At 35.5% G+C, this 25,411-nt stretch overlaps 1 protein-coding gene across 8 annotated transcripts in view; it reads right to left on the reverse strand.

The window, feature by feature from the left end:
* Positions 1–25,411, reverse strand: part of SNTG1 (syntrophin gamma 1) — a 355,828-nt gene that overhangs the window by 124,045 nt on the left and 206,372 nt on the right. For 2 of the 8 annotated variants that reach the window (XM_087753564.1, XM_087753555.1), the window contains 3 exons: positions 18,950–19,007; positions 16,165–16,208; positions 16,016–16,057 (listed from right to left, as the gene is read on the reverse strand). In XM_087753564.1, the coding sequence (XP_087609690.1) occupies positions 16,016–16,057; positions 16,165–16,208; positions 18,950–19,007 (144 nt within the window). Of the gene's footprint in view, positions 1–8,717; positions 8,864–16,015; positions 16,090–16,164; positions 16,209–18,949; positions 19,008–25,411 lie in introns of those variants that run through there. The other 6 variants (XM_087753581.1, XM_087753603.1, XM_087753592.1 and 3 more) reach the window with 6 other exon arrangements.

Below are 25,411 nucleotides of genomic sequence, written 5' to 3' on the forward strand. Positions count from 1 at the left end.
ACCTTGAATTATAAACATCTGGGGGGGGGGGGGGGGGAAGATGACATGTTCCTAGCCACCATGCAGAGCTACACAATGCACTAGTTCAAGTCCATCAGCAGATACCACAACATGCATTCTGGCACAATTACATAAAGGCCCAAAGCTAGAAGGCTCAATGCATGCACACAACTGTCTTGAATTATGTTTACTTAAAAAATCAACTCTTTTGTTCAGTAAAAGCCACGTAGTTAGTACAGAATATCTGCATTAAAAACACATCATTGTATAGGGAGTTTTTAATTCCTATGATCTAATATTTATCACAGTATTCACCAACAATGAACGTTAATCAACCAATATAATAGTAAAAACTACCAAAGCCTTTTTTTTCTTCAGAAAATTTCTCTTACTGATACACGGAGCAAACTAGAATACCATTTTATGACAGCAGTTCCAACTCAGGCTGCACAATTCAAAGTATACTTCAGACCATAGTTTGACACTACCATAGTTGTAGGTTTTAATTTTTTGCTATCTAGTTCCAGAACCTTAGATATTTAGATAAAAACCCAAATGGGCTATACAGTAGAACTGGAAACTTCCTCAAACAAGGCAAAAGGAGCTGCAGGGCAGAATGGTGCACATGCTGAGGATGCAGAAAGACACGTGCCCTTCTATTCAGAACTCTCTTCTGCATGTATCTTGCTACTGGTACTGTTTTACAAAAGTGCAGGGGGATGCAGTAAGATTAGTAGTTACCCTACTGAGCCTATGACTAAGCAATTATCCTGAAAAGTGGCAGGCAGAGGTTTACGGCTTCTCAAGATGACACAGGAACTGAATCAAGGTAGCACTTACTCAGTGAATGCTCCAGCTACTGAGGCACCATACAAAAGATCATTTCAGAGCAACACACCCAGAGATTCAGGGTTTGATGTTTTTTGACAAGTCCCATCAAGACTGATCACTTAGAAACAAAATTATTCTTGATTCCAAGTGACAGCACTCATTTAAGCTAAACCATCAGGTGTTTTCTCAGATGGACATCATACCAGTCATCTTATAGCTATATCCAGGCTTCCTTCATTGATCCTTGCCCTACCTGTTTTCACAGGCTCATGGGCTTTAGAAATGGAAGTACATGCAACCTCAAGACTCCTGTATAAAGCATTAGCAGAAAACTAAGTGATCCGCCTTTAAAAATAGATAGATTTCATCATGTTTCAAGCCTACGTGCAAAGTAGGCAATTTATATTAGCTGACACTAAGAGACATCTACAGAGCCTCCTTCATAGGAAATGACTAAAATAATCAGATCTAAGCAACATGAATAAGTGTAATGAGGAGGTAAGAGAAAGAGATTAATTTCACAAATAATTTATTGGAAATATAATTAACTCATACAAAAAAAAATCCATCAGGCAATAGAGGACCAAATATATGTCACATAGAGGACACAGACTCTTGTCAGCTCTTTCCTCAATGCAGTTCCAAGGTAAAAAGAGAGTATTGTCACTTCAGTGATATATTTACAATCAAGTTGGAAAAAAGAATCTGTTTTTAAACTTTTAAGTCTAACACTTGTGAATGGAGTACTTTCAAGTTTGTCTAAAAGATCTGATGACAGCTTTCTGGAAATTTTTAAACTTTCTTATGCTCCATAATAAACACTAAAATGTTTAGTAATCTTTCAATTAGAATAGCAGTAGACTGAATTTATTACTTAGTTGTATGTTTATCTTTTCAAAAGTAATATAGGACTGCCTCAGCAAAAGATATTAATGTAAATACCTGAGGAAAAAAGATTATGAATGTAAAAGTCTGCCAGGAAAAGTCTGCAGCATTTTCCTGTTCGTCTTTCATTAATGACAGCATCATTAATAAATATCACCCATTAAAAATATTGCTATAAGTGCTTAATTTGCTTTCTTAGGTCATGCACCCTAATTTTGAATTCTGTTTCACTAAAGACTGCACTTACTGGTCATCACAGTTCATATTGAATCATTAGAAGGCCATTACTGCAATAAAGAAACTATGAAAAGCAAGGAATTAGAACTTGTTAAAATGTTAAGTCTATCAAAACTGGGAACACCATACCCTGGAGTCCCTGACCATAGGCCACAGGGGACACCATAGGTCCCTGAACTGAAACATTTCATACCATATTCTGAAAAATGAAAAATAGGAATTCCCTATATAGATTCCAACTCTAACACATTATTTATCATGATCTATCAGTATATTGTTTGACTCATCCCAGCTGAGCTTCAGCATGTTGATTATAATGCAGATTTGGATTCTACTTCCAAAAAATGGGTCTTGTTAATATTTCCCCACCTATATTCCATGGACTACTATTGGTCTGGGACTGTGGTCCATAGTAGAAATAAATACATAAAGATGCATTTATTAGCCATTCATCTCTACATGATATGGAGTTACTCATGACAAGAAAATACTTATGAAAACACAAAAAAATTCAAAGAACCGGAAGACTCCAACCCAAACTCTTTCCAAGTTTCATGAGCTTTTTCAGTGTATCTATATATAGTAAGTACATGACAGAGTTCAAAACTGCCTATCTTTGTTTTCACATTACCTGCTCCGTGTATGGCTCTACTTTTCTAGGATTACTCAGCTACACTAAACGATCTGTGTAGTTATACAGTCTTAAGAACTCCTCTAGTTTAAACTCTCACAGCTGTTCCACTTTTTGAATGTTATTATATATTCAGCTGCTGGGCACCTATTATCTTTCAGAGCTAATTCATGAACATATTTTTGTAATTATATATTTAAGAAGTTCCAAAACAACTGCCTAGAGGAATGAGGCAAATCTCTTAATAATAGGAAACTTGAATTCTTTTGGACAATACAAAACTTTAAGATATTTTTCTAATTGTAAATTATAACTCTCTGAAACTAATAAAACCATCACCATGTATTTAGGCAAACTACTCAACCCCACCATCTGTCAAATATTATAAATTCATAAGCCTAATTCTGGCTTCAACTAGTTGTATTAACATTTACATTTCACCTTCTACCAATACTACACACTTTCATTACAATTGTATACATTTGGGTAAACCTCTCATTGGTATGATAGCTGAGAAATTTACACAGGAACCAGATTTTGTTTGGGATCAATTTCGTTGACACTGTCCCAGTGAAATATTGACCGAAGCCACTTTGGGAGAAATGTGTGATCCTCTTAATAAACAAAACTCCTACTGAAATGGAAGAAGCATTTACAGCACTGTTATAATAGCATCTACTGATTTCTACACAGCTCTGCCAAAAGGTTGCACAGTATCCTGTGTGCACTGGTGTGTACAGTCAGATGAACGACAGGCTTTGCCATCAGTCTACAGAGGATTTCTTATTTAAGACACAAGGCTTTTGGACTTCATAATAATCAGAAACCAACTGTGGCAGTAGGCTATGCTGAGATTGTGGTGGAGTTTTTTTCCTCTCAACTACGTCATGGAGAATATTAAGAAAAAGCTGTCAACACCTGCAGAACATTAAGCAACCTCCAGAGGCTTTGGACATTTTCCCTCAAGGATCCATGACATAAAAACTAAAAGATTTTTTTTTTCTTTTAAGCAAAATCTAGGACATATTTTAATACACAGATAATATGTAGAAATTCCTCCTACTCATTATATCTGTACAACATCCTTATGAAAGCTATCTTTATTATTCATGCAAATAGTATAATTTTAGTGGGTTTTAGTCCAATATAATATAAAGCAGTAAGAACAAGCCAGAACCATAATTTATTAATTCTCTGTAGGTTACCAACCAATTCTTGGTATTACTGTTCCCTAACAAGAATTTCAGATGGGTAAAACCATCTTTAAATGAAAGCAGAGAAAATTTAATAAGACACATTCTCTTGGACTAAAAAAAATGAAGATTATTTAGGGTATAGTATACTACAGTATACACCACACTAAATATTCCATCATAGATTTCCTTGACACATCTTTAAGCAAGTTTTTGATTACTATCCAGCAATCTGCAAAAAGACAGGTTATACTGGAATGCCCCTTTCTGGTGATAAAAGCTGTCACAAAAACACTCACTGCTGGATATAGGCCAGAGCTTCAGAAATTACTGACAAACTAAATGGGAAAACCAACACAAAAGGTAATAATATCAATATCTCTTATATAGAACATTAAGATTTTGCTTGTGGCCTGCAGGTATTATGGCATACAGTCCATGATAATGCATTCACTATTCTAGAAAAAAATAAGTATAGTGTATGAGCTATCCAACAGTGTATGAGAATGCAACAGATTCCAGCAGATAATCATAAGCTGAATTGAAAAAAAACCCGTTGTGTATGGCCTCTGAAAAATATTCAGCATGATGAAAAAGACTAAAGAGTTTATCCATGTGTCCTCGTTTTGACGACACCATGCTACATTAAGAAAAATAAAATAACATCAGCTATATTTACAGAAAAAAACAAATTGTTCCATATTCATCTGAATGATTCCTAGAGTACCCAGATGCAACTGGAATAAAGATCACTAGAAATCCTTTTATGAATGGATACATATTTTTCTTTTGCTAGAAGACATTACGCTAAAGCCAAAAAGCTTCAGATAGAAGCTTTTGCTTTTTCAACAATAACTTTTTGTTTAAAAAGTAAGAGTAAAAATCAAAATGAAGTTGAAAGTGGAAATTTTTTTTTTTCTAGTAAGCTGTAACAGAAACCAGACAATAACTTGGAATTAAGGTCTCCAAATTTTGCAGGTAATGTGTGCTCCTCAACAGGAGAAAATAATTCCAGTCAAATTATCCATTTTAAAGAATTTGGAGTTCTTTCTTTTCACAGTTGATCATACTACACTTTTCTTTTTTTCATTATAGTAATGGACTTGAAGGGTCTGAGTTTTCTAGCCCTGATTATTAACAAAACAATGAAGCTGCTTGCTTATCTATTAAATATATAAGAATCTCCTGCTCCTTCAGTCAGACTGTTCCCACACTTCAAATTTACCAGAATAAGTGCTCTCACAGTTGAGTGCTATAGGAAATTTCCAAAGATAGGTCTAAGATTGTTGAAAACATGGCTTGAATATTTTGTCTGACTAAGCAGAGCTCCAGTCTGGGGGAAAAAAGAAAGATCAGTCCCAGAACAAGAGTTTGCTCACACTAATCCCATTGCAAGGCTGGGGTCAAACACACAGCTAGTGGCAAATTTCACATTTACATATTCAATATAAAATTTGCTGTTGGCAAATATGACCTTAACATTTACTTTTCATGAATAGTCACACTAATCAAGCACCAGCATATAAATGCTCATGAAAAATGAATGCGAAATGGTCTTAAAGAGTTTGAAATCAAATTTTAATTCTAAATTTGAATAAATATTAATGTGCAAGCCTACTCTTATTTGTTCAGTTCTAAATGTTATCAACTTCACAATGACATAAAGAATAATTCTTGGACAAATTTGTATTTCAAGTAATGTTTTAGATCAATATATGCAGTTAACCCTGCTAAGTTTCTCAGCAGCTCAGGATCTAATCTCTGAGAATCTCAGCCCTATCTCTGAGAAAGATACATAAGTACTTCAGGGAATGCGCTCAGTGGTAAAAGTTTTCAGCTGAGAAAACGCATAAGAACATACTTTCATGCCATTTAATATGATGGCATGCCTTTCTACTGCAGAATAATTGTACTGTATCTAGCTGAAGCTGAGAAAAAGACTTTGTTCTTCGTAAATATTTGTAAAAAAGAAAGTCCCTAATTTAGTAAAATACTTAGATTCATACTTTTAGGCAAATACATACATATTTTTCTGGACTAGGATCCAACATAGTTATCCTGTAATATGAAATTTTCACGAATAATATTGCCTCAGCATTTTTAGGATCATTTTCATCAGCATCTAAATTTTAAGCGTCTTGGCAAAACTGAGTTTGGAGGTACTCACACTGGATATTAATTAACTGGAGGACATTTACAGATATTTTGGAAAGAAAAGACATTAACATATAATTCCAAGGAAGTAAAAAAGCTAATTTCTATTTCAGCATAATGATGAAAATGTGCTGAATTACAGCTTTAATCAGTTTATAGCATGAGTTCTTCATGACTTTCAAAGGTAAGCATAAATCTGATATATTCATCCAAAATGATCAGGCTACTTATCCCATTGCAACCCTTATTTTACCTTTTTGTATTTTCCTAATTAGGCAATAACCCCATGGAAATTCATTCTTGCCAGCAGTTAATTACCATCTGAGACTATAAAATCTTATAAAAAACATAATTTATAGACTGTTATATAGGGTGGATGTATTTTTTGAAGCAAAAATTGCAACATCAACACTAAAAGAAAAACAAAATGCTTTGTAAAATTCTGTTACATTGCTGCTAGGTGAATATGTCAGAATATCACAAATGAATGCACAAACTACAGGCCTCACTTTTAGAAAATCTAGGCCCCTCAAAACCTTAATAATTCTGGTTTCACAATTTTCTCTGTGCTGTCAGTTTCTACAAAAATTCAAAATAAGCAAAACAGTGCTGATGCTATATTATTCAAAGCTGTCTGAGGAACGTCTGTACAGAATGATGATTCAAGAAAGCACACTCCCATTTAGATAACACTTTCCTGTTGAGATACAGAGATTTTGGTTTTGACATGTCCTGGGATATTAAAAGCTGTAGTCATGGCAGTAAAAGTAAAAATTTAAATGTTCTGGTATTGCCAAATTCCAAAGCTCCCAGTGTTTTAATAGGAAAAAAATAATACCTCAAAAAATAAGCCTCACTTACTGATTGATGGAAAGATGCTTTATACAGCCTGTAAAACCTTGTAATCTTTCAGGGTGAAAGATGTAGTATTGGGGCTGGTCCAGTTCAATATCTTCATTGATGATCTGGATGAGGGGATTGAGTGCACCCTCAGTAAGTTTGCAGATGACACCAAGGTGGGTGGAAGTGTCGATCTGCTGGAGGGTAGGAAGGCCCTAGAGAGGCATCTGGACAGGCTGGACTGTTGGGCCAGGGCCAACTCTATGAGGTTCAACAAGGCTAAGTGCCGGGTCCTACACTTGGGTCACAACAACCCCATGCAGCGCAACAGGCTTGGGGAAGAGTGACTGGAGAGCTGCCTGGCTGAAAAGGACCTGGGGGTGTTGGTTGACAGCCGCCTGAACATGAGCCAGCAGTGTGCTCAGGTGGCCAAGAGGGCCAATGGCATCCTGGCTTGTATCAGGAATAGTATGGCCAGCAGGACCAGGGAGGTGATAGTGCCCCTGTACTCAGCACTGGTGAGTCTGCACCTAGAATACAGTGTTCAGTTTTGGGCCCCTCACTACAAGAAGGACATTGAGGTGCTGGAGTGTGTCCAGAGAAGGGCAACGAAGTTGGTGAAGGGTCTAGAGCACAGGTCTTATGAGGAGCGGCTGAGGGAACTGAGGTTGTTTAGTTTGGAGAAAGGAAGGCCAAGAGGAGCCCTTATTGCTCTCTACAACTACCTGAAAGGAGGTTGTAGCAAGGTGGGGGTCAGTCTCTTTTCCCAAGTAACAAGTGATAGGATGAGAGGAAATGGCCACAAGCTGTGCCAGGGGAAGTTTAGGTTGGATATTAGGAAAAACTTCTTCACCGAAAGTGTAGTCAGGCATTGGAACACGCTGCCCAGGGAAGTGGTTGAGTGTCCATCCCCGAAGGTATTTAAAAGACAGGTAGACGTGGTGCTTGAGGGCATGGTTTAGTGGTGGACTTGGCAGTGCTAGGTTAACGGTTGGACTCGATGATCTTAAGGGTCTTTTCCAACCTAAACAATTCTATGATTCTATGATTCTATGTTTAAACAAAATATTTCACCTGTTAGCATTCATTATGGTAAATGCTAGTTCTCACCAAGACTTCCATCTGCAATCAGTAATTCAGAAATAACACATGATGACCTGAAGTGCACAGGGGATCTCGCATGTGTTTTGTGTTAGATTTTTCATGTAAATATGACTGAACAAAAGCTGTCAAAAAAACCTTATGACGACTGAGATACGGTGAAGATTTTGTGAAACGTCTACCTATCCATTTAATATGTAAAAACACTCTACTCTGAATGGTATTAGAAGGGAAGGCATTTCAGTATTTCAGGGAATCTAGAAATATCCTCAGTACTTTCTACTGCACAGCAGCATGTTAAAATATGGGAGTTTTCTGATGTCGAGCATTTCCTTGAACTTTCCTTTTAACAGGTCAGCATAATTAGAACCTTTGAAATATTCTGAATCAGTACTGGCTTGACAAGGGCATGTGAAGTGGAATAGAACTATGTACATTTGCTAGGCCTCGTTTAAGAATATATGTCATTATCCTGGTAACGCTGTTTCAGCCTGAGCACTATTTCCCATTTCGCTCAGAAAAGTACTAACAGCACAGGGAGGCAAGAACTCCTGCAGGTCTCTGCACTAAAATCTAAGGAATGGGTAATCCTTGTAATTTTTAATGAAGAGTTTCTTCTCTCTGTAACTGTGGTGTGTGCACCAAAGCTTTTCTTGTGATCTGTGAACCTCTTACTACTGCAAGCTGTTTTACTGACCACAGTCTTGCAAAACAGCTAATGGGAAACAAATATTACCAAACTGAACTTGTAGAAAGACACCAGTACTATGAGGGCAACACTAAGAAAAAAGTATACATCTAGAAATGGGCCCAGTGCTGACAAACAGATACCAAAACACCAGTACCATACTGTACCATACTAGTGGTTGAGAAGTATGGGGTGGGCCATCTGGAAACCTCCATGTATCTGGCTGGAACAGTCCAACACTGGATACTATTGAAAAATATAGAGAGTCCATTCTCCTTTCCTCTTCCTCCTCCACCGAACAAACTGTCAAAAGACAAAGACCCATTGTAGAGAAAAAAAAAAAGACCTAAAAATATGTACAGGTGTTAGATAACCCCTGGATAAAAAGTTTCTTCCTGGCACCCATCTGATTTTACTACAGCCAGAGCAATGACAATTCTGAAGAGTTATATCAGGTACTGTAACTGCTGGAAAAATGTCAGAAGACTCTATGTGTGTGCACATTTGCACTTCTTTCAGCACACCTCTTATTTATGACTCCTTCTGGCTAGCTACATCAGTACACCCACTCTATTTTGTTCAATGTGCTCTCTTGGGCCCATGTCAAGCCATAAGAAATAGAGGTTGCCTTTTAGAGGCGAACATTTGCTTTCAGTCTATACCACATAGTTGTTACCTGTTGAAAGAAAACACTGTTGTTGCCAGTCAGAGAGTATTTTCTAGTCCATATGAGTAAATGAAATTTTTTTAATAGTGACCAGGGAAGGTAATTTTCATGCCTACAGAAGGTTTTGTTTTTCCTACATTAAACTGGAGTGCTTTGTGTATGTTTAGTTCCTCTGCCTTTTGGAGGCTTTTGATGCTCTCGGTGCTACTCTTGTCTAGTCTCATGAGACTATTACGGAGTAGTTTGTCCAAGTAAAACAAAAAACTCAGAACACCTAGCCAAAGTGGACTATGCCTTTTCAAATATAAACCACACAAAACCAGATTTAAAATAATTGCGACTCTGGTGCTCTACCAGAGAGCCAGCCCCATTTTCTTATTTTTTAATTATTGTACAGTATTACATCTATGCACAGCAAAGAAAAAATGCAGTCCCTGTACCAAAGTCAAACTGAGGTATAGCTCCACAACTGGAAGATGCTGTGCAGAATGAAATCTTTCAGAAAAGTCTTCTGTAGGGTAAAACACACACAGGTGCAAACAAATACGAAAATATTTCTATTTGCTTCCTAAGGAAGCAAAGAAACCTGAGTCTTTACAGTAAAATATCAATGTAAACAAGGTTAAAAACAAAGCATGTCTGATGGTACAAACTTTAAATCCGCTGCTCAATTGTCTCTTTTCTTTGCAGCTGAGGCTTTCAGCTTTAATAGAGCTGCACGACAAAGGAGGAACCAACGGCAGTTATCTGAAGGATGTTGCACTGTAATTTGTGATTCAATCTTTCACTCTCTCCCACTAAACCCTAATGGATTTTTGCTATGAGGACCATAGCTATGTAATACGGAAATAATAATATTAATCATATCGACTTGGTATTAGTCATGACAGCATATTCTACTCCTGTCTGTTAAAACTTAGTAGTAGTGATGATTAGTTTTAAAAGATGAAATGTTAATAAAATGACTAATATATCTACAGATATCTTGAGAAAAAGAAATTAAAATATAAATTAGGAAGACAAGCAACACATTAACGTATTTTAAAAGTCTAACATCATAGTGCTTGAATAAATTCAAGCCTGTACTGAGTTTGGCACAAAAATTAATTATTTAAACACTGAAAATAGCTAAAACCACATTAGAAAAGCAGCTGAATACATGTTAAGAATACTGCTCCAGGATATATCCTAATGCAAGGAATTTCTACCACACAAGGAAAAACAGCAAACTCTTTACACCTGCTAGGTTTTTTTCCACTTGGTGGACACTTATTTCAAATCAATGATGAAATATTTGACAGATTATTATTAGCTTCAAATTTCATGAACAATAAGGACATTGTAAATACATTGTAACAGATGTTTTCATTAATTGCACCAGGATAGGAAGGTTCTTTTTCCACTTGATGGACACTTACTTCAAAGCAATGCTGAAATATTTGACAGATCATAATTAGCTCCAAATTTCATGAACAATAAGGACATTGTAAATACATTGTAACAGATGTTTTCCTTAATTGCACCAGGGTAGCTAAGATGACATTAGTACTCTTTTTATTAACCAAGTCTCAAATAGAAAATAGCAGCTGTATGGAAAAAGTAATAACTTGGCCTCTTCTTAAAAGGAAATATTGGATTTCCAAAAAGTTTACACTTCACTTTCAAATTCAAAAGTTACAAATTGCAGATTGATTATGGTCTTCTCTCAGAAGCACTGACTACACAGCTTCAATATTTAAAGTCACCATTCAGTCTAGAGGGGAAAGGATTAAATGGCTGTGCTATGAGTTATACAGTACAGGATCTCTGCCACATGATATGAGAAGGTAGTAATCTGTATTTGCAGGTTGCTGTTCTCGCTATCACCAAACAGCACAATATTAATGTAGAGACCCTTTTCTATAACAGATTCTGAAATACTTCATATAATTCAGTGAGCTAAACCTGATAATACCTTAGGTCTCTGTTTCACAGTTAAGGCAACAAAGATAACATAAAAACCTAATTTACCAAAAGACACATCTGCAAAGTCAAGATGGAGTGAGTTTTCAGATCATTTGGTTTCCAGTCCTGTCTTACAAATACAATATGCTCATTCTTCTGCTTAAAAACATTTACAAAAAGCATTACCAAAACTATTCATAACGGGTTTTAAAAATCAGTGTGAATGAAACCAGTTTTAAAACAAAGAATCAGAGTTCCATCTGCTGCATATGATTCCAGCTAAGCAACTACAAACCCTATACTGTCAGTTTCATATAACATATATGACTCATGGAGAGCTAGCACTGTTACAGCCATGCTATTAATGCAGAGAAAAGCAGGAATCAAAAGATACAATGCAGTGCACATGGGCATCCCATGTCAGGTCATTCTCCTGGGAAAAGATGTCTTGTGCAAAATGCAGCTGATGGCTGAATTGAAACATGGTGCTATATATTGTAGCTAGCTTTACATAAAATCCACCAAAGTCTAAATATCTATGCTGTCTTGATACTTACCTACCTCTACATGAGCTTTTCCTGTTGCTTTTCAAGAAATGCACGAATGCTATGTTAACTGGCACATACGAACTATCATTTTTCATTAGAAACATTCCCTGAATTTCCCCAAATACAAGAAATAAGAAATTATTTCATATTCATGTTAATTTAATTCTATTTTTATTTCCTAAGAGAAAAACAGATGCTAAGATCCAAAGAAACCCCAGTGATATGTAACCACAGTTGTTGGTACTACCTGAGATGCTTTATTCACAATGTTAAGAACAGAGACATAATCTTAAACACATCAGCGTTCATTTGACTGAAATTATTCCTTCTCCGTGGGCCCCAGATGCTTTGGTGCACTATAACCCTGGAAACAGTAAGAGCAATAGATCCAACACAAGATTTTTGGTAGCATGCAACTGAGTTGACTCGTACTCTCCTACCCTGACCCACTCAGTAGTACCTCAAAGGAAGTAGCTCACAGCAGGGCCTCTCACTCTTTTGTCCATTGTTAGTGGTGTAGTGGCTAGACCCAGAACCATGAAGAATGTCCATATGTGCTACAAGAACAGCATTATGTTGGTGGCTGCCTATCTATCTATGGTTTATGTTTGGATAACAAATGGATGTAAGGGCTACAGATACACTAGTTTCCAGACTACAAATACATTAGCTTCCAGCCTTAGGAATAATCGTGTCCATTTGAGCCCTTAAAAGACTAGGCATGTGGATTGACAAGTTATGCATTGTTGGACCATATTAATTAGACAGAAGCCTAAACTCATAGGTCTGTCTATGCATGATCCTAATTTCAGCCTTTAAAAAGTCTTTTAAATGTAAAGGAGAGTCTACTGGAAAAGGAACAATTAATAAATCTAGAGTAGAAAGAGCACAAACTCATGTAACTTAACAGATATAATGGACTTCCCTTACCTCTACATTCAAGTTCATACTGCATTTTTGGAGTCAAATTGCCAGTATGATGTTGAGAGATATTTTTAAGAGAATTGCTAGATTTTTTTTTCTCATTAATATTCTGATGAAAATCAGAATATTAATGTTCACCTTTTGCGGAGTAGTTGGATATGCCATTTCCAATGAAGAAGGGTATTAATTTCAGTACTTGTCAGACACATCCTCCCATGCTGATACTTCACCACAGAGAGCATGTATTTATTTTACCATGGTTGAGCACTAAGACTGAAGCAATGTTATGCTGTACTCATATAGGAGTCTTTACAACCTAAGACAAACAAGCTGACATTCAGCCTTTGATAGAAACTCACAATGTACTTTCATGATATGAACAATATTCTCACCTTCTACAAGCAGAAAACTAAGCTCAAAATTAGGTGATTCACCTAAAGCTAAAAAAATCAGAAAGGAACTGTGTAGAGGCTTCCAGTAAGGTACACTAAGAACTGACTAAACCTACCTATCCAATCTTATAAGAATCTTATCTATCTATCTATCTATCTATCATCTATCTGCTTACCTATGTATTTACCTATCTGTTTGTCAGATTCAGGCTTCAGATTATAGTATATTTCTTGGGTAACAGGATCTGTGCATCACTGAATATTTTATCACCAGATCTAATAACTAATGGAAGACAATAGAGACAACAAAGGAGTGCCCACGAGTGTTAAGCCAGCTAAGTTCGCTATATACTGGGGAAAGATTCTCCCTACTATGAAAGATGGCACTAATTTGATTAAAAACTACTTAATTTTGAAATTCAAATATTTTTATGTGCATAGTATAGTTATCAGTAAAGCACAGTGAAATAGCAGGGCCAACTAATCATCAGTGTAATAAAATAGACTGCAGTGATTATGCCACAGGTCTTTTCATTGCAGAGCTATGAAGATACAACATGTGCTTAAAATGTTTCTGTGAGCAGCAAAAGTTTTGGATGTAGAAAAAGAATGAACACTCATAAGATGCACGCTGCAGATACAAGTCTGAATTTTTTATGGGCATCTTCAGCTTTACACACTGAAAAAAGATTCCACGCAGGTTTACAATGAATATTTTCTAAGACATTAAGATAACCCAAAACACTAATATATTTTCACATAATACGATACCTCCTAAGTCTTAATTAGTTACAGAAAAAATCAGAAAGATACAAAGCTCCAAGCTCATGTACCTTGCATAGCCATTTGAAAAGTACCTAGATACAATAAGGATTGAAAATTAAGTCTCTACTACTGTTCAACTCCCTGCTGTGAGCAACTATGCTTCATGCGCTTCTTATTTTCTCTGTTATCTTGAGATTAGAGCTACAGGTCCTGTATTTGATAAAGACCCTGCAAGAGAGAAGTGCTAGAACAACTCAAACTGCAAAGGGCATGCTGCCAACAAAATCCCACCTATAACTCCTGCTGGCAGACCAGTTGATGTACTTGCCCTTTACTCAGGGCTATGCCTAAATCCACAGATTACTGCACAATGCGTAACCACATCTATCATTACTATAGCAGGCTTTACAACAAATAACATATGATAGTGAATGTTTCTGTAAAAAATAGATTATTAGAGTTCATTTACTTTGGTTTTCATATTTATTTTATATTTGTAACTCTGTGTATTTTAGTTTATATAATGCCATTTGCACATTCTATCTTATTTAAATATTGCTCAATATTTACTATTAATTCTTAAGAATTATTCTTATTTAGAATGAATATTTAATTTAAAATTTATCTGCTTAAACTCCTAAAATACTTGCACATACACAAATGCACATTCAAAACTGGTAAGAGACATTTTTTCTTTTTTATTCAGAGAGAATTATCTATAAGGAGTTTGAGAAGCAGATTATGTTGGACAAACAAGGTATAAAACAAAATTTAACATGATGACACTTGCTAATCTATGTCAATCTGCACCTTTTGGCTTTCCCAAAATCTCTTTTTTTCCATGAAAGTGTTTAAGCCTGATCATAAATAGCCAACAGATTTATGTATAATTGTAATGGTTAAGAGATTGTCTCAGAAAAAAGAAAAAAAAAAACCCTGGTGTTTTTACTGGTTTTCAATATGTGTAATAAGTGTACACTTTTAGTAATAACTTTTTCTCATGTCTTGAAATTCCAACAATTTAAATCCCATTGAGAGATTTACCATATTAATGCATATTAAACCAAACAACTGCGGCAAGCTTATAAAAGATTAAAATCTGATCACTGTTGCACAGCCAAAGCTTAAAAGTACTATGCCTATTAGCCTGTGTATACGGAAGGTGATATGACGAAGGCTCTGAAGAATGAAGCATGATATGCAGCACAAATTTCCAGCATGAAACCAGTGCACAAAAGCACTCTGAGAGGAAGAATAGTGCAGGGATCTAATCTTTCAGCCCGCACTAAAGCGTTCATCAGAACTTCATCTTTATTAATTCTTGCTTTCTATACCTGAAGAGCATACATTCAATGATCTGTCATATAACAGAATGCTGTATGAATTAAAGAGCATCTTTGAATTGGCAAAGTAAGTTTTAGAAAAGTAAACTTTCAAATACAACGTTACCACATTATTTTAAAACAAAGGTACAAATTCTATGGAGCTATACAGGATTTAAAGATAATTTCTTTGGTAATCTTCTCATTTCTGGCATTCTTTTCTGAAATATAGGGTTTCCTGCTTCTGAAAGTACTTAAGAAGAGTCAAAAAGTCAAATATAACAAAAGTATATGATACTTTTAGCAAAGCTGACTTATCAAGAGAACCAGCCTACTACAGAGCTCTGAAATACACATGGCTTCTCTAGAAGGAATCTCCTTAATACACTGTTATTTCAAACCCACACTGATAACAGCTTAACTGAAGGAGGAGAGGACCCTCATAAGTAACAGCCAGACAATGAAAGGTAGACAAATAGTTTTGTTTCAATTTTTAAATAGGATTAAAACCAACCAAACAGCAAATCTCCAACACAGTGCAAATTACAGCTTTTAAAATCAAAATGACCTCACACAGCCAGAAAGGTGTAGCACTGTTGAAATTTGATAGCAATAAGCCAGAAGAAGAAATGTTGGAATATGTACAGCTAAAATCTGCATAATATAATAATCACCTTTAATATAGAAAAGTCTGTCTGAGAACAGCAATTATAGCAAACTTATGAAGAAGAGATTGCACTCAGATCTTAGTTCTTTGCCATGCTAGAAGGTACAGTCATATTTGTTTAGGAATGACAATAATACAGCTGATATGAGTGCATTGCTATCAGTGTACACTATCATCTCAATAACTACAAAAGACAAAAAGTAGACTAAAAAACAGAAAAGCTCACCACTTCTTCATGCCTGCATTTTCTCACATTAATTCCATTAATCTGTTATTAAAAAGACAGAGAAAAGACTTACTCTACGTTTCATAAGTATAGATTTCATTTCACTTTTCTAGACAAATATAAACAAAAGAACTTGCAGTTTTACTCACCTGTAGAATTGCATCTCCTATAAAGAGCAAACCTGAAAGTTCCGCTGAAAACAGAAAGCATATTTTTCACTCATTTTGTACAAAATATCCTACATTTCGTGCACATGTATTCTTATTGAATTTAATGTTTTTACATAATCTTTTAAAAATTTAAACAAAAACCTAATAGAAAGCCCAACATACAACTTCCAAATAAATTATTTGGATTTTTTTTTTAATCCCAAAATACTGGCATATCAGTGTTACAATGAAAGAGTCTGCCCAGCCCAAGTACAAGACTATGAAACACCTTCCATCAGTCACTAGCACCTTTCAGGCCATTATGGTGAGGTATGGCATACATTTCTGAAGAGGAAATTACTGCAGGACTAGGTCCTATTTGCCTGTGAGAGATCATTTCTTACAAACTCTGAGGAAAAAGCAGCATGGAATCTCCAGAGCTACTTATGAATGACAAATTTAACTTGTAAGCTTTTATCAAGGATACTTTAGATCCTGTATCTTTGATAAACTCAGTGGAGTATTTATGCTGAAAATCTAGACAATCAGGATATTGCACAAAATCACCAGCCAAACTGAATTTGATTTTTAAGACAAAGCTATACCCTATAAATCACAAGGGAATTTACAAATTCTAATTCTACAGTTGCAATTTTTAAATATGATGTTGTGTTACAGAGCTATCCAATGCAAATATACTTTATAAATACACAAGAAATATAACAAAGATTATTTAAGTGTCTATAAAGAAATAAATAACTGCTAACATGAGAGCTAAGGAATATTAACAGATTATGTGGGATTATTTATCTATAGTATTCCAAAACATCAAAGAAGACATTGTCTAGAAAAGATTAGAACTGGACTTGATTCAAAAACTTCACTTATTTCCATGAGTTGTAAAACTGGAATCAATATTGACATACATTATGATACTCGAGTATGTGTTTGAAGGACTGGTCTTACTAGCTAGATGTAATAAAGGATGCTTAAGTTATTGGAGGATAGACATTCTGATTTATTTTTTTCTTTTTTTCTTAAGTAAATGCACATCTCAGTGTTCTTCTTCAGACTCTGGGCTTGCATGTACTAACACTTCATATATGACCTAATGGGCTAGCCTAAGCATCTTATGTGCATCACTGGTTTTGAGAATTGCATCAAATGCCACATTCTTGTTTAGAGGTCCAAAGAAAGGGCTGGAGTCAATTGGAAGAAGGGCAGAACCAAGCCTGCAGAGCTTTGAGGTACAGGCTCTGGGTCAAACAGCATTTTCCGTATCAAAGATCCCTAGTACAGACACATGGCATGACACTTTCTACACCACAAGACAGTAGTCTCCTACACAAGAGATGTCACTCAAAACTGTCTAAAAATCAGCACTATTCTTAGTGAAAGCAGGAATGGAGATTATATCTCAGCCAGGTATTGAGGTTAGAAACAATGCATTGGCTACCACAGCAAAAAAAATAACAACAAACATAAAAGAAAACAGTGTGCACTTTTGTGTGCTCAATTAAACATAAGTCTATCTTATTTTTCCTGCAGTGCTTAATAGCATTTTAATAGCTAGTGTAGGTAATATATGCCACATTATTATGTATTACATACTTATATGTATACTGAGAAGAACAGAGTCACAAGTATAACTTCTTAAGGTTAACCTTATTGCCTTCCTTAGGGGCTCATTCAATGCTACTTTATAGCCTCCCTACATACAACTTTCACATCTGCCTTTCATGGTTGGCTTTCAGTTTTCAGTACGCTGATTCTTGTGTACCTCTCTTTATCTGTGTGGGTGAAGATGAGATTTTTTTAGACTGGCATATTTTAATTGTGCAGAAGCGGCATCCTAGAATTTCTGCATTACAGATGAAGGGAAATGCTTCCAAGTTTACGTTTCTGACCTTACACAAATGTACACAAATATACACAAACATAACAGAGATATTAAATAAACCATACTAGTACTGATTCACCACCTTCATCTCTCATCATTGTGCACATCATGAACTGTTTAACCATTATCCATCTTCCTAGCACATATTATATCATTCCAGTAATTTCAAAACATTGCCAGTTAAAACCAATACAGAGATTCAGTACCAGCTCTGCTTGTACTAAAAATAAGTATGGTTAAGACCTTATGCAGTACCAGTTTTGCTATGTTTGAGTTGCTGCAAAGGCTTATACAACACACAATCTAATGCTGAAATAACACAGGGGTATTATCAAGGTTCTGCCATTACCCACCCCTGTCTGAGTACTACCCTACCAACCAGTATAAAAAGACATTCATTCTCTTCTTGTGTTACCATGCTTTAATGGCCAAACATTTGATCTGCTACAGCTTCCTGGGAATAACCATTTGGAAATAAAAGCCACAAAATCATTAACTTTTGTTAAATTTGCTAAACATTTTCATTCTCTAAATACCTTCCTGGCAATAACCATTTGGAAATAAAAGCCACAAAATCATTAGCTTTTGTTAAATTTGCTAAACATTTTCATTCTCTAAATACCTTCCTGTTTCTCTCCTTTAAAATAATGTTTTACAAGATTTTATTTTTTTTTAAATCATGTTGAAGGCTGTTTACAAAATATTCCAAATATAAATTCTGCACTTTTTCAGGAACAGTTCTGAGGAAGAGAGAGATCATAATTACATGGAGAGAGAAATGGTACACCAATAGCATTTGTTTAACACTTCCTGAAGAATCTCAAGACTTAATGCACCTTGCTTTAAGGAGCATGTCAAAACACATTATACTAATCTGACACCCACCTCTTTGTTCTTTGGAAATCTTAGAAATGACCACTGGAATATTATGTTCTGCTCCACCCTAAAAACAGAATAAACGGCAATTTTGTCAGTCACTGGAAATATCTTTTTGCTTAAAATTACATTTTACCCTTTCTCTAACTGCAGTTTGTAGTGAGATTGATAAAATAACTCTGATTCTGCATTTCCTCCTCTTCTTTTTTAAATAAATATTTGATTGGGACTAATTCCTTATTGCCTTTCATAAAGAAGTTCTCAATTGCCATCATCACTTCAGGAAGTGAATTGAGTGTTGTTCAAAACTCCACAAGACTTGAAGAAAAAGGACACCAGTTTCTGTGAATTCTGGAGGGCTTTATGTATGAAATCGTGTCCTGGAAAAGCAAAATGGCCGTCACACTAAAATGGCAGCCACGCTGTGACCACTTAGTTTTCATGCTGGTGAGAAACAGGTAAATAAAAGCCCAAGAAAACCAAGTTTGGACTTTTCATCTCAAAAGCAGCCTTTATTTGTTTCCATCTCTGTCACACAAGCACAAAGAGCAAGCAAAGCAGTGCGATAAGTAACAAGGAACAGAAAAAGAAATGTTAAGAAATGGAACAGTAGATATTCAATAAATGGAGGGAAATAAAGGAAACCTGGATGGTAATTCAACAGTTCGACAGCAATTCAATGCTTTTGCTTCAGTCAATTTATCCTGTTGAGACTGGAAATGTTCATGGTGCTTAAGAATAAAGTACTAAAAAGAAACCTTAAATAAAAAGGAAACTCAAAAGAAGAGAAAGGCAAATATACACAGAGACACAAATATTTTATCCTCTGTAGAAAGCATCAAAGTGTAAGCCTGAACGTAACCTGTACAAATTCAGATCATCAGAAATGACAGTCTGCCACACTGTTATTTTGCCTAAGAATCCTGGTTAAGGGTTTGTATACACTTCTCTTCAGCAGCCATATTTTTCTTTGGAAACAATGGCTTTCTTAGGTCTAGGCATCCAGTGTCGAGATGTGGAAAGGACTGACATGGGTATTTTGATAGTCTAAGGAACAGTACGTGCCCCTTCTTCATGCAATAACCAATTGTTTGAAACTGAACAGATTCCTGCACTCAATAGGTATGTCTGTCATGGAATTAAGATGAATTTCCTGTGAAACCATAGAATTTTAAATAGGATTAAAGTCCCTTCTGCTAGTGGCTATCAATGCAAATGGTCCTAAAGACACTGAATTAATAGGGATCTCCATAATATTACAACAATTACATGTCTACAAGAAAGGTTCTATTGACATTGCACAAGATGAGTGTTGAAAGCACCGAACATATTGATCTTTGTAGCATGGACTGAGTATTCACTCCACAAAGACCATGAGGCTCCCTTCATTTCAGTCAGGCTTAGAGATGTATTCAAACTAAATTAATTGTAGCATTATAACTTATTGAATATCTTTCAATGGTTTTCAACAGAGGAACAGCAACAGTAAAAGTTGGCTTCACTTAAGATAATCAGTTCAAGCTCAATAAATCTATAAGACTTAACCTACACCCTCCAGATTTTTCCTTAGTCACATGCACATTTAATTTCTTCCAAATTTTTCAAACAAACAGAAAAATACTTGTGTCAGTTCCCTTCCTAAGCCTCCAATGTTACACAGAGATTGCAGTATCCAGGACATTTGAAGCTCAGCAAAGGAGTGTAGGGTTTAAAGCTCAGCATAGCTAACATAGGTCCTTTTTTCTCAGTAAAACGGCCTCCCTCCCTCCTTAGACTCAGCTCTCCAGTAAGGAGGGAAATTACTGTTATTATTAAGCCAGCCTGCAATGCACACAACATGATTATTCCTCCCTCCCTCACTATATCTACCTAAATCCATTTATACTGCAGTTTTGAAGAAGCATTCAATAATGTCCTACTGAAGAAAATTATCTCCTCTTACTGCATCCCAGTCTGGACAGTATGAAGGATTCCTTTTAAATTAGTCACAGGAGGTGCTGCCTGCTATTCTAAGAAATAAAAATTCAAATTGGGAAAGATAAACTAGTTGACAACCCACCTACACCCAGTCATCATTAGCAATTTGCAGCAAGCTAAAAAAGCCAGATATATTCTGCAACATCTTGTTGAATACTACTTCACATTGACACTGCAGCCTTGCATCCTGCATCCTCTATACTTGATTCTCTGTCCTGTAGAAGAAAAACTGTATGCCCATCTAAATTCTGGTTTTATATGCTCAGAAGATACTCTAGTGAAGAAAACTCTGGGAAGAGAGGCCACTTTTCTATCGTTCTAAGTTTTCCCTCCCTCTAGTGTGGACATGTAGTTATAACCTCAGACCAGAGGAGGGAACAAAAATATGTCAAGTAATGGTGTTGAAGTCTTAACGGCTCAGACCTCTACCAGACTCTAACACCAATCTTTGTAATGCAAATTTTCTTTGTCATTTTTCCTTAAGCAGGCAAGGATGAGCCTGGAATAAAGGTAGCCGCACACCTGCAGAGGTAGTCTTGCTAGAAGAGGCAGAGGAAGCTCTAATCACTGGCAGCTGTTTGAAGCTTACTGTCCTGGATGTTGGCCATTACTGGTGGGAAGTCACCCACACCTCCTTTCAAAGTGTCACATGATACAGTTCTAAAGATTTTTTTCTTATCCCAGTTTTTATGTATGAGGGATTTTTTCTGAAGTTTAAGTCATATGAAAAATAGGGCAACTGAAACTAGTAACTTTTATTGACAAATGCTGTTTTTGTGTTTGACTCCAAGTATAATAATTACTATTTTCTTTTTCTAAGCAGAGAGAGTCTATAAAAAATTAGACCAACTGTTGGACTTTAGCATCCTCAGAGTTAGACAATGTAGGGGACATTTTTATTTCATGCTAAAAGGCAATATTTATTCCACTAATGAAAATGAGCCTGTTTGTTTTAGCTTTAAGGTCTAGTGGCACAATATAGCTCATGTCTATAAGGATAAACTATCTTCCCACCTGAAAAGGGGTGACTTTATACATGTTGCCTATTGGAAGCAATCCATGTCAAACTCTGAACTGTGTTCATGGACTGTCTTAGAGAATACTTGTCGGTGTAAGCCAAAACTGTGCCAGGAATCATGCTAGCAATTAAACGATATGGACAATAATGTGCCAATGTTAATTGGCACTTTTAAGCTTTTCTTTTCGATAGATTAGTGTAACTGGAACCAAAATGCCACTTCCAAAATGCATTCGATGTCAACTTCCACAAATACACAAGCCTTTAAAGATGAAAAGATAAATTTTTAAACTAAAAGCTAGATGATTAATCTATTAATTAAAGCTTTCTAGCCTTTTCATTTTTTTTTTTTCAATTTGAAACACAGAGAAAATGTGTTAATGAAAAAAATCACAGAATGCATGAAGAGGAAGGGAATCATCTAAGTATGTACATAAGTGTGAGCAGGACAGGTGCACATGCTTGTTTTGAAGAATTTTTGATCAAGTCAAACTTTGAAAAGTCAAACCGAATCTTAGCAGATCTGCGATGCTGTTCATCATTTTAAAAGAATGATCAAAACAGAGGCAGGAAAATGGCACTGTGCAGAGTCCTGGTAGCCAGGAGTCAGACTGTAACTGCAAACCTTAATTTATTTAATGAACTATCAATTTTATTGCCTATTTCTGCAAGAACACTACACTCCAATTATTGAGAAACATGATGTTCTTTCAGAAGTCATACACTTAGCAGCTTCTTGTGTCAAATGTCTGCATCTCAAACTTGTCAGATGTGATAAATAACTGAAATATTACACTACGCTTACCAATTTCTACATCTAACTCTATGGCTATTCCTTCACACAGAGCTTTATTAATGAGGGTTCTAAAGGGGCTTCAGAAATTAGAAAACAGTTCCTTCTGAAGAGTGTAAAACAGATCAGTTCTGCTTCAGATTCAATCACAGTTTTACCATTAACTTCAGTAAAATGAAGTACAGCAAAACACAAAACAGGGCTTTTTTTGTTCTTTCAGACCTTCAAAGAGCAGATTATAAGCAATTTTTTAAAGGGCATAAGTTCAGATCTTGGTAAAAATCAATCTGACAAGCAGGTTCTTTTAAGCAGTTAGCTGAATCTCTGACTTTTACAAATATAGTTGGAGCACCCGGGTTATAACACAAAAGAAGAGAGTTCCCCTCATAGACAAATCACCAAAAGATAACTAGACAGTTTCATTTTGGAATTATTAACATTTTGACCTTCTGCTCTTCAGGAAAAAAAAAAATTCCAAGGGTCCAGAATACTTAAGGTGGGATAAGACACTTCCAAAATTTATTCAAGTGAAAGTTAAAAGGTGACTTGGCCATGTGAGATTTCTGATAGCAAATGGGTGTTTAAGTTAGCAGAAAAAAGGCATGATAATGCCCTAGAACTGAATGCCCAAACTGGACAAATTCATATTAAAACACAAGCAAATATTTTAAAGTGAGGGTCATTAATCAGTGTACTGCTATAACTCACACCTCAGATAAACTGCATCCTCTGATATACACCACTGCCAGAAAGTAAGTCCTCAGATAACCCTCATCTTTAAATAATCTGAGTGTAGCAAGACAACAGGAACTACTGTAGTATGTGGGGTTGTGGGAGACAGAGTTACTGAAACAAGGAGGAAAGGCCTCAGTCCTACAGGGTGACTTGTAGACCTCTACTTTAAGGCACTATTACGAAATAATTACTTTTCTGTTTAAAACTAATAATAAATGTAAGTCCTTTATTAAAGTACAGGAATCTTCCAAAACAAAACAAAAGAAAGTAACAAACTGTTATTCAGCTGCAAGAGGAAGCATACCATGATTGAGTAGTACCTTTTAAAACAGAAAACTGGCATGTTTCAGAATATTTAGAACTAACATTGACACTTCATGGCATACCTAAAAAGTCCATTTCAGTGAGCCTTCATAAACTACAAAAACATTACTTTAAGTTCCAGTTCTAAGTTGTTTCTTACTACTCACTTAACGTGAAAATAGCACATTATATTGATTAATTATTTGTTTAGATTGTGATGGCTATCCAATTGCTTGTCCATCTTTCTTTTTGAGAATGTAGGATTACTAATAAAATTCTACTCATCATTTTCGTTATCTAATCTACACCATCTGAATAAGTTTGAGTTTCCTTTGTTGAAAGAGATCTCTTTTCTATATAATGACATCTGTTGAAGGAATTCCATCACCTGATTATTAGTTATTCCAAAAATTAAAAAGAAATCATCTATTCACGCCTGAATTTATGTAGCTTCACCTTTCCACTACTTAGATTAATTTTGATCAAAATATCTATGCAATACAATAAACTTAGAAAATATATTTAAATAAAATAATTTAATTTAAAGCTTTTATTTGTAAATTCTATTGCAGTTGCTTCTAATACACTTAATAAAGTTTTTTACTGTTATTTTTTTCTATTGAAACAGGATCTTATTAAAAAAAAAAAAAAAGATAAATCCCCTTCTAGGCTGAATTCACAGTCTGTTTTGGCACTTTTAAATACTTCTGCAACTTCCAAGAATTTTCTTCAGAACAATGGATATCTTGCTCTAAAACTTTAAGAATATCTTCCTCCACTAATTTAAGAAAGACCGTTGCACATTCACTATTTAATTTCTATTTCTGAATGATATTTTATTTTATACAATGTACCTCATACTTAAATAATGTGATCATGAACTTGTCAGCAATTTTAATTCTAAAAGGTAACTCATTGTACTGTATAACTAAAAAATCAATTTTTTACTCTTCAGTCAACTCTTGATGAGATTTGCTCTCCAAACCTCAAAAGTCCCTACTGTAACCTGTTATTCCTTAGCAGCAGCTGAATAAAACCTCATTCACCCATACACTTGATTTTACACTGACACGCATTACTTCATCCTTATTCAGTGAACTGTAACCTATAATGATATTGGAGGAAAATAACCTGTGTGCTGTTGACGAAACTCATGAGAAACTTTGGCCACAAAATAGCAATTAGTTTTCCTTGAATAGAGGTCCTTAGTGGTTCAACAAGATAACAGCAAGTGTACCAAGACATATTTTAAGAACTAGTATTTCTATTCAGCAATATTCATATGAATGACAACACAAATGAACATTAATCCCTCTTCTGAGTCACTTCTTATAAGGTCAGTACTAGCGGATGTTCACAGGAAAGCCTATACTTTCACTTTATATGCATAATTTAAGTCTCTCTGCATTCATGTGAAGTACACTTCACTTTTTCCATTGCTATATTGAGACTGAGGACTGCTGTGTTTAGAAGATAAAATTAATGTTGTGTTGTCTACACTGAGACTCAAAGCTAAGGTAAGGTTTTCAAAATCATAGATTATGAGGACAAAAAATTATTAACCCTTCCTCCCTCTCTTCATCCCTCCCTCCCTCAAAAAGGATCACCTACACTTACATATGTTCTTAAATTTAATGGAAGAAAG

Source organism: Nipponia nippon, unplaced genomic scaffold, assembly GCF_047370975.1.
Source record: "Nipponia nippon isolate SJK-2023a ecotype South Korea unplaced genomic scaffold, ASM4737097v1 scaffold_1, whole genome shotgun sequence".
Lineage (NCBI taxonomy): Eukaryota > Metazoa > Chordata > Aves > Pelecaniformes > Threskiornithidae > Nipponia > Nipponia nippon.